General features: G+C 53.4%; 2 protein-coding genes across 3 annotated transcripts in view; one reads left to right on the forward strand and one right to left on the reverse strand.

The window, feature by feature from the left end:
• The window catches only part of GSE1 (Gse1 coiled-coil protein), a 98,384-nt gene extending 97,389 nt beyond the window's left edge, over window positions 1-995 (forward strand). Inside the window, exon 17 of one of the 2 annotated variants that reach the window (XM_015640267.3) lies at window positions 271-405. In XM_015640267.3, the coding sequence (XP_015495753.1) occupies window positions 271-405 (135 nt within the window). Of the gene's footprint in view, window positions 1-270 lie in introns of both variants that reach the window. The other variant, XM_015640265.3, reaches the window with a different exon arrangement.
• Window positions 996-4,253: 3,258 nt separating this feature from the next.
• Window positions 4,254-8,101, reverse strand: GINS2 (GINS complex subunit 2). Its single transcript, XM_015639537.1, has 5 exons — window positions 7,980-8,101; window positions 7,083-7,197; window positions 6,312-6,411; window positions 5,109-5,235; window positions 4,254-4,677 (listed from the first exon to the last, which is right to left on the reverse strand). The coding sequence occupies exons 1-5, from the start codon at window positions 8,067-8,069 to the stop codon at window positions 4,552-4,554; spliced, it is 558 nt and encodes a 185-aa protein (XP_015495023.1). The 5' UTR covers window positions 8,070-8,101; the 3' UTR covers window positions 4,254-4,551.
• Between the last annotated feature and the right edge of the window lie 6 nt (window positions 8,102-8,107).

Here is an 8,107-nt window from a genome sequence, read left to right on the forward strand (position 1 = left end):
GCCTATTCCCTGCAGTGCCCAAACTCTCAATATCCAAACTCTCAATGCCCAAACTCTCAGTTCCCAAACTCTCAATGCCCAAACTCTCAATGCCCAAACTCTCAATGCCCAAATTCTCAATGCCCATTCCTTGCAGTGCCCAAACTCCGTGTCTATTCCTGCAGTGCCCCATCCACGCCCTGCCCATTCCCTGCTGTATCCCATTCCCAGCCCATTCCCCAGCCCTTCCCTGCCCCGGGAGGTGCCTGCTGAGCGTTCCATTCCCCACAGGAGCTGAGGAGCCAGAAGCAGAAGATGGTGTCGGAGCGGGAGCGCCTGCAAGCGGAGCTGGATCACCTGCGGAAGTGCCTTGCCTTGCCTGCAATGCAGTGGTCTAGGGGTTATTTCAAGGGGTATCCCAGGTGACGCTCCTTGGGCCAGGCCGAACATATAGTCTAGAAATAATAATCTATTTTATTACCTTGAATATTTAATATTTTTCACTGGGAGGTTTGAAGCTAAAAAAAAAAAAAAAAAAAAAATTTAAAAAAAAAAAAAACAACCAAAAAAAAAACACCACAAAAAAACGAACCACGACGAGAAAATCATTAATAATAAAAGGAAGAAAAGAGGAAAAAAAAAATAATAAAAATAGAGAAATAAATGGAGAATGTGCCATGCATGAAGCAAACGGGAGCCGGGAGGAGCTGGGAGCCCATCCCACAGCCAGCAGCCCCCGGCTTGTCCCCTCCTGTCCCCTCCTCCGGGGGCCACGGCTCTGAAGCCCTCCCCACTCCACCCACACTTTATAACGCTCATTTTTGTTGGTTCTTTGGGGTTTTTTCTAAAAAAAAAAAAAAAAAGAGAAAAAAAAGACAATGAAAGACTCCACCGACAACACTAAACCCGGCGGGGGCCGGGTGCTGCCGGACCCCGCTCCCAGCACCGCACCCCCAGCCCGGGGTTTCCCCTGGAAATGCACTTCGCTATCAAAAAATAAAGTCAATAAACTGGTTGAAGGTCCCTTTTTGTTCCTGGTTGGCGGGGAAGGGGCAGGGACACGCGTGGGGTCACTTTGTCCCCCCGGCTTTGGGATTGAACAGGCGGAAAAGTAAAGAAGAAAAAAAAAAAAAAAGGTGCTTCAGCCTTGTACTGTGTATATATATTAAAAAACAACAAAGTTTTGTATGTTTTTATTGCTTTAATTATTGTTATAAAAAGCTTGCCTTTTTTTTTAAGATGTTTCTGCTTTTTTTTTCCTTTTTCCCCACCCCCCACCGCTCCTTCCCCCTCCCATTTTTATGTTCTTTCTAGTTTGTTTATTTTTTTTTTCCTTTTGCCAAAAGGATTAACTCGCTTTTAGTGTTTGTACTGCTGCTGCTCAGGCCAGAAAAGATACTGAAATGTTTTAAAAAAGAATTGAAACCCAGGAAAAATAAATCCCCTTTTCCAATGGGGCAGGTCCTGTCCCACCACCAGTCCCTCGGGAAGCTGGGCCCTTCCACCCTCCTGTGCGGGGTTTTTTTTTAAAATTTTTACCCTTTTTCTTTGCTTTCTGGGGCTTTTTCTGCTCCAGCTGGGTCATTGTGGGTGTCACGGTGCCGGGTGGTGTCTGAGCCTTGCCCAGGCTCCGTCTGCCAAAGGAAAAATCCCAAGGAATTGCGCTGAGAGGGCGGAGGGTTGAGGGGTGGGTGGCACTGGGGTGTCCTTGTCCACCCCAAAAAAATACCAAGACAATCAGGGTGGCTCTAAGGCAGTTTGGGCACGGGGAGAGGGGGTCCTGTGGGGTCTCTTGGTGGCACTTTGGGGACAATCCACGGGGAGCTGTGCCTGCAGGCGGGCAGGGATGCCCTGGTGCCACCAGGGTCAGGCTCGGTGCCATTTTGAGCCATTGCTAAAAAGCAGCGAGTGCCCCTCTTCCCCTCCTCCGGGGGAACCTTTTTATTTGATTGTTATTTTTAAATTATTTATTAGAAATTGGTTTTAATTCGCCACGAGACCAGCTCACATCTCCGGGAAAAGGTGACCTCTGCTTCCTGCTTTAAATTCCCTGGTTGCACTGGCAAAGGAAAGCATTAACCCCCCCTACAGCCCCCCTGCTCCCTGCTCTCTCATTGGCTTCACCAAATAAAAAACGCTGGGCAAGATTAAAAAGCAAAATGCCCTTGTGACAGAAATTAGTTTAATCTTTTTTAAATCCCCAATTGCCTCGCCAGCCTCTGGCCTCGCCGCTGCCAACTCCAGGCTTGGAAGGGAATTTTAACACGGCAAAATTCGCTCCTTGCCCTGCTCCTTTCCCTTCCTGTGTGCCCTGGCAGAGGGAGGGGGAAGAAGGCAGGGATGGAAAATCATTGGCAATTTATCCCTCGCCGTGCTGAGGAGCCTGGCTGGGATGCAGCCTGGCTTTATAGCAGCTCCTGTGCTGACTTTCCCTCCTCACCAGCCTGGATTCAGGGGTTTTGGGCTGATTTTTCCCCCACCCCAGGGTTGTGGTGAGTGTTTGTGTCAGTGCAGAATTGCTGGAGCAGCTGTGCCAGAGCCTGGGAGGGCTGGGAGGAAGGAGAGGAAAGCAAAGCCTGCTGGGGGCAGGTTGGATGCTGTGAAAGAAAACAAAAAAAAAAACCCAAAAAAGGAGAAAAACCCAACCCTAAACATGTTCAAAGTGTACTATGTTGGAATTAATTGTAATGTAATATATTATTTGTTGAATGTAGTAATTAGGTATTTATGAATATATTGCTGTAATTCCTGAAAACATCCCAAAAAAAAACAAACCCCAAAATAAACTCTTCCACAACGACAGCAAGGAATCCTTTCTCCGTGGGGAGCTCATCCCCAGCCCTGCTCCGAGCATTCCCGGCAGCTCCTGCCGTCATTCCTGCCATCCTTCCCGCTGTGCCATCCCTTGGGGCACAGCCCAGGCTGGCAGGGCACAGATGGCAGCGGGAGCCCGGCCCAGATGCTCGGGGAAGGGCAGCGCTGCCAGCCTGGCACCCTCGGGCACCGGGAATAATTACAGCTGCCATCAGCACAGCCCTGCTCCGGCTGCATCCTGCCTGGATCCTGCCTGGATCCTGCCCTGGATCCTGCCTGGATCCTGCCCTGGATCCAGCCTGAAGCATGCCTGGATCCTGCCTGGATCCCAGCTAGATCCTGCCTTGATCCTGGCTGAATCCTGCCCTGGATCGTGCCTGGATCCTGCCTTGATCCTACTCTGGATCCAGCCTGAATCATGCCTGGATCCTGCCTTGATCCTGTCCTGGATCCAGCCTGAAGCATGCCTGGATCCTGCCTGGATCCCAGCTAGATCCTGGCTGGATCATGCCTGGATCCTACTCTGGATCATGCCTGGATCCTGCCTTGATCCTGTTTTGGATCCAGCCTGAATCATGCCTGGATCCCAGCTGGATCCTGCCTTGATCCTGGCTGGATCCTGCCCTGGATCCTGCCTTGATCCTGTCCTGGATCCTGCCTGNCTGCCTTGATCCTGGCTGGATCCTGCCCTGGATCCTGCCTTGATCCTGTCCTGGATCCTGCCTGAATCATGCCTGGATCCCAGCTGGATCCTGCCCTAGATCCTGCCTGGATCCTGCCTAGATCCCACCTACATCCTGCTCTGGATCCTGCCTTGATCCTACTCTGGATCCAGCCTGAATCATGCCTGGATCCTGCCTTGATCCCAGCTGGATCCTGTCCTGGATCTTGCCTTGATCCTGTCCTGGATCGTGCCTGGATCTCAGCTGGATCCTGCCCTGGATCATGTCCAAATTCTGCCCTAGATCCTGCCTGGATCCAGCCTGAATCATGCCTTGATCCTGCCCTGGATTCAGCCTGGATCCTGCCTAGATCCCACCTAGATCCTGCTCAGGATCCTGCCTTGATCCCACCTCAATCCTGCCTGGCTCCTGCCCTTTCCTGTCGCTGTGCCGCAGGGAAACAGGGCCGGAGCCAAAGGAGGGAGCTGCAGGATTTTCCAAACATTGTTTGTGACACAGCCCAGGATTAATTTGATGCCGTTCTTCAGCTGCAATTATTTATTTTTTTTTTTTTTTATTATTATTATCCTTTTATTTTTTATTTTTTTTTTACAGACAGTTTCAGATTAAAACCCCAAATATTACAAAAACAAAGATGGATGACATTCTGCTATTTCCCCACAGCCTGGTATCTGAGAGGGAAAACCATTTTCTTTTGTCCTTCTCCAAAGAGCAGATGGATCTGCTTCCCAGCTGATCTCCCCAGCAGACACCTCATTGCCAGCACATCTTCTCTTCTTTTTTTTTTCTTTCCTTTTTTTTTTTTTTTTTTCCCCCAAGGCTTTAAGAAAATCCATGGAAGCACCGCCTCGAAATTTATGGCTTTCAAGGCAGCGTGTGGCCTGTGCTGCCCTCAGAAGTTCCCTCGCTGAAGTACAACCCGAGAGATCCGCCCAGCGAGTCACCGCCCGCACCGAGGGATGCTCCGGCAGCTCCGGAGCGATTCCCAGCCGGCCCCCGGGGGAATGTGGGGCCGGGAGGTCCCTGCAGGGAGGTGGGAGCTGGCCAGATGAAGCGGCTCTTTCCCAGCTCCCTGTCAGAAATCCTGGGAGTGGGAGCTCTCGCCAGGCTGGAGGTTAGTCCGGAGCTTGTACATGTGGTCCAAGGCTTGGGTAAGGAAAGTCCCGGTGCTGTTGATCTCCATCAGGGTTAAGTTATCCAGCTAAAAGGGGAGAGAACAGGATCTGGGAAGACAAGGTAGTCGGGAAGGAGCTCACAGCCCACAGCTCCCTTTGGTGACACCCCAAGGGACTGGCCCTGGTCAAGAGAAGCAGCCCAGCACCTCCTCAGGAGCATTCCCCATTTCTGGAAGTGTTCAAGGACAGGCTGGATGAGGCCTGGAGCTGCCTGCTCTAGTGGAAGGTGTGGAATGAGACCTTTAGGAGCCAACCCAAACCATTCCACGACCGCTTCCCACAAGGAGCTGTCCCTGCCCCACGAGGTTCTACACACACACACAGCTCCAGCTCCCCAGTGACGCACCCACAACCCAGGACGAGCATGCCCCAAGCCAGCCTTTTCCCAGCAGCCCATCCCTCACCCCTCAGCACCCTGGGGCAGCTGGATCCCTGCTGGGATGAGGCCCTGGCACACCTTGGCGTGAGCCTCCTGCTGCTGCACGAAGCTGTCGGCGGACAGGCGCAGCTTGGCCATGCGCGTGTCCCACGTGTCCTTCACCAGTGTCCGGATCTCGTCCGCTCTGGGGATGTTGTCAGAGGCACTGGACAGGGGAAGGAAAGGCAGGCTCAGAGCAGGCTCAGAGGGGTGTGTGGTTATGTCACCATCGAGTGGTTTATGTCACTGACTGCTGCTGTCACCATCTCACCCCTCCCCGAGGTGCTCGCAGGGCGGTTTGCTAAAAACCTGTGACTTCACATGAAAATCCTCTCTGCTCCTCGTCCTGCTGGGATTTCTGGGATGGTTTCTTTCCCCAGGAATGCCCAGCTTCAATGCAGCAGCTGGTTGTCACTAGAATCCTTCTGCTCTTTAATTGCCCAGCTGGTACGAGGTGCACAGAGGGCTCCAAATCTGGCCAAAGTCATGGCCAGACGGGGAATCCAAGGGCTCAGGCACGATGAAATCCCCGGCTCAGGGCTCCATCAGGGAGAATTAAGCTGGAAAGGCTGGATGGGATGTGCCACATCACCCCATTAAGGCCATTCAGCGCTGCCATAAGGAGTGGGAGACGCGATGGATGCGCACGGACAGAGCTGTCGGGGCTGCTGGAGCGTGCTGGGAAGGAACAGCACGCCAGGAGCCTCCTCTCCAGAGGAAAAGCCAGAGCTGGAATGCCCACCCTGCTTAATCGAGGGCTTAAAAAGTCAGCAGAGCCCTCACTGAGACAAATACCAGCCAGCACATTTTACAAGTGAAATGCCTCAGCAGGCAGGAGCTCAGGCTCGGAATATCCCCGGCCTCCTGCTTCCCAGGCTGAGGGGAGAGGAGCTTTCCTCCTGAAGGAGAGCCAAGGAAGAAGCCTGGAGGCTTGAGGCTGCTGAACAGATTGCAGCCGTGGAACGTGTTGCGGATCCTCCAGGCCTCCACGCTGAGCTGCTGCTCAATAAAGCGGCACAGCCCCAATTACGAGGCCACGGAACAAACGATCCCCAAGTTCCTGAGAGGCAGAGTTACCATGAGGGAAGCGCTGCTGTGAAATCTTGGCAGGCTGAGGGATAAAGCTCCCTCAACTCTCCCTTTCCCCACCGCCCTCCGGGGCTGCTGCCAAGCAAAGCTTGAAAAATCGTCCGTGCTCGCACGAAGTGGGGTGGAAAATGGCCCGGCTCAGCTCCTACTCACTAGTTCAGCAGCAGCTTGGTGAGTTCCATGTAGTGGGGACTGGGCATCGGAGTGAAGGTGTCCTCTTTCCGCTCCTGATCCCGGATTTCCTCCAGTTTCCCTAAAACACAACCAGGGATGCTCAGGTTTTGCCTGGCCTCCAGTGCTCCAGCCGTGGTTTTCCCCCTCCCCAGGAAAAGCCACGTTGTTTCTGTAGGATCAGCTCAGTGTCCAAGCCTCCAAAGATGTGAGGGCAGGAAAAGGCTCCTGTGGGGAGGCACAGGGGACATGGACACCTCCAAGGTCTCCCTCCTCACAGAGATTTTCCCAGGGAATTTGAGACAGGATGAGAGGAAACAGCCTCAAGTTTTGCCAGGGGAGGTTCAGCTTGGACATCAGAAGGAATTCCTGGACTGGAAGGGTGATTAAACATTGGAAGGGGCAGCCCAGGGAGGTTTGGGCTCCCCATCCCTGGAGGTGCCCAAGCAATGGCTGGATGTGGCACTCAGTGCTCTGGGCACAAGTTGGACTTGATAAGGTTGGAGGTCTTTTCCAACCTAAAAATTCTGGCATTCTGTGATCCAAAGTCCCTAAAGCTTTTTCTGACCAAGCCTCACCACCCTCAGAGTAAATAAAGGATTCCTGTGGTGGAAGGTGAGATCCTTCTCTCTCAGTTCCTTTGTGTTTTTGAATTAAGCTCCCCACCAATGGTGAAAACCAGATTATTTTGAATTTCATGTTTCCACTGCACCCACTGAAGGCCAGAGCTGAAGTCAGAGCCTCCATCCTCACCGACATCCATCCATTCTGGGGGAATGAGCCGACACTTCTGCCTCTGCTTCAGATTAATGGCCAACCACACAGGCACCTCCACTGGCAAACCAGGATTGAAGGGGCCCAGATCTCCCTGGAAAACAAATTAAGGATGAGAGGCAGGCAACAACCAGAGCTTGGACTGCACAGAACTTGTCAGCTAATGTGGTGAGAGTTTCCAGAGGATTTGGAAAAGCCTGACTCAAACACTTGATCCTGCATTTCCTCCTCTCACATCCCAGAATTCTTGCTCTCAGACTTTCCCTTATCTTCCTCGAGAAGGAATAACCAATTCCTTTTTCCACTTTCCAGTGCATTTGCTATTTCAAGGTGTTTCACAGGAGTTACAGCCACAAATTCCATCTCCCTGGACACGCAGTCTCTGGGGTCACCCTGAGGGCTCCCCGGGTTCTGGTCAGCACCAGGACTGACGGACACTCCCAGCCAGGACTCAGGGGCTGCACAAACCCCAAAAAACGTGGGGGACAGCACAGCCCCCTCCCAATCCTCCTGGGGGGCTGCACTGCCTCTTCTCCCAACCCGGTTCCCCCTGTGCCTGTCATTCCCCATTCCCTTCATCCCTCCATCCCAAATCCATCCCGACCCTTCCCCGTCTCCTCCCCCGTCCCCAAATACCCCAGACCCATCCCAGCTCCTCTCCCTGATCCCCCCCAACTCCTGCACCTCAATCCCAATCCCTTAAACCCAATTCCCAGACCTAATCCCCTGTCCCTGCCCCCAAGACCCACCCAGCCCCTGCCCTGCCCCATAAGCCCCCCCAGATTGTTCTCGGTCACCCCAAGCGGTGCTTTGGGGTTCCGGTCCCTGTCCCTGCCCAGCCCTCCGGAGCCCCCAGCCCGGCCCGGGCCCGCCGACCCCGATCAGGTGAATCCGGTCGAGGCTGAAGTTGGGCACGATCGTCACCAGCTCCTTCTCGGCCAGGAACTCCACCTCGGCCGGTTCCATGGGCCCGCGGGAGCCGAACCGGGATCGCACCGGGATCG

Source organism: Parus major, chromosome 11 (genome assembly GCF_001522545.3).
Source record: "Parus major isolate Abel chromosome 11, Parus_major1.1, whole genome shotgun sequence".
Taxonomy (NCBI): domain Eukaryota; kingdom Metazoa; phylum Chordata; class Aves; order Passeriformes; family Paridae; genus Parus; species Parus major.

What these genes read in the sequence shown, in the direction of transcription:
- GINS2 (XM_015639537.1), bottom strand. Translation starts at nt 8,069, where the DNA reads ATGGAACCGGCCGAGGTGGAGTTCCTGGCCGAGAAGGAGCTGGTGACG. An exon ending in CCCAGAATGGATGGATGTCG is followed by an intron (nt 6,412 to 7,082) that starts GTGAGGATGGAG and finishes GTTGTGTTTTAG; the next exon opens with GGAAACTGGAGGAAATCCGG. An exon ending in AGCAGGAGGCTCACGCCAAG is followed by an intron (nt 4,678 to 5,108) that starts GTGTGCCAGGGC and finishes CTCCCCTTTTAG; the next exon opens with CTGGATAACTTAACCCTGAT.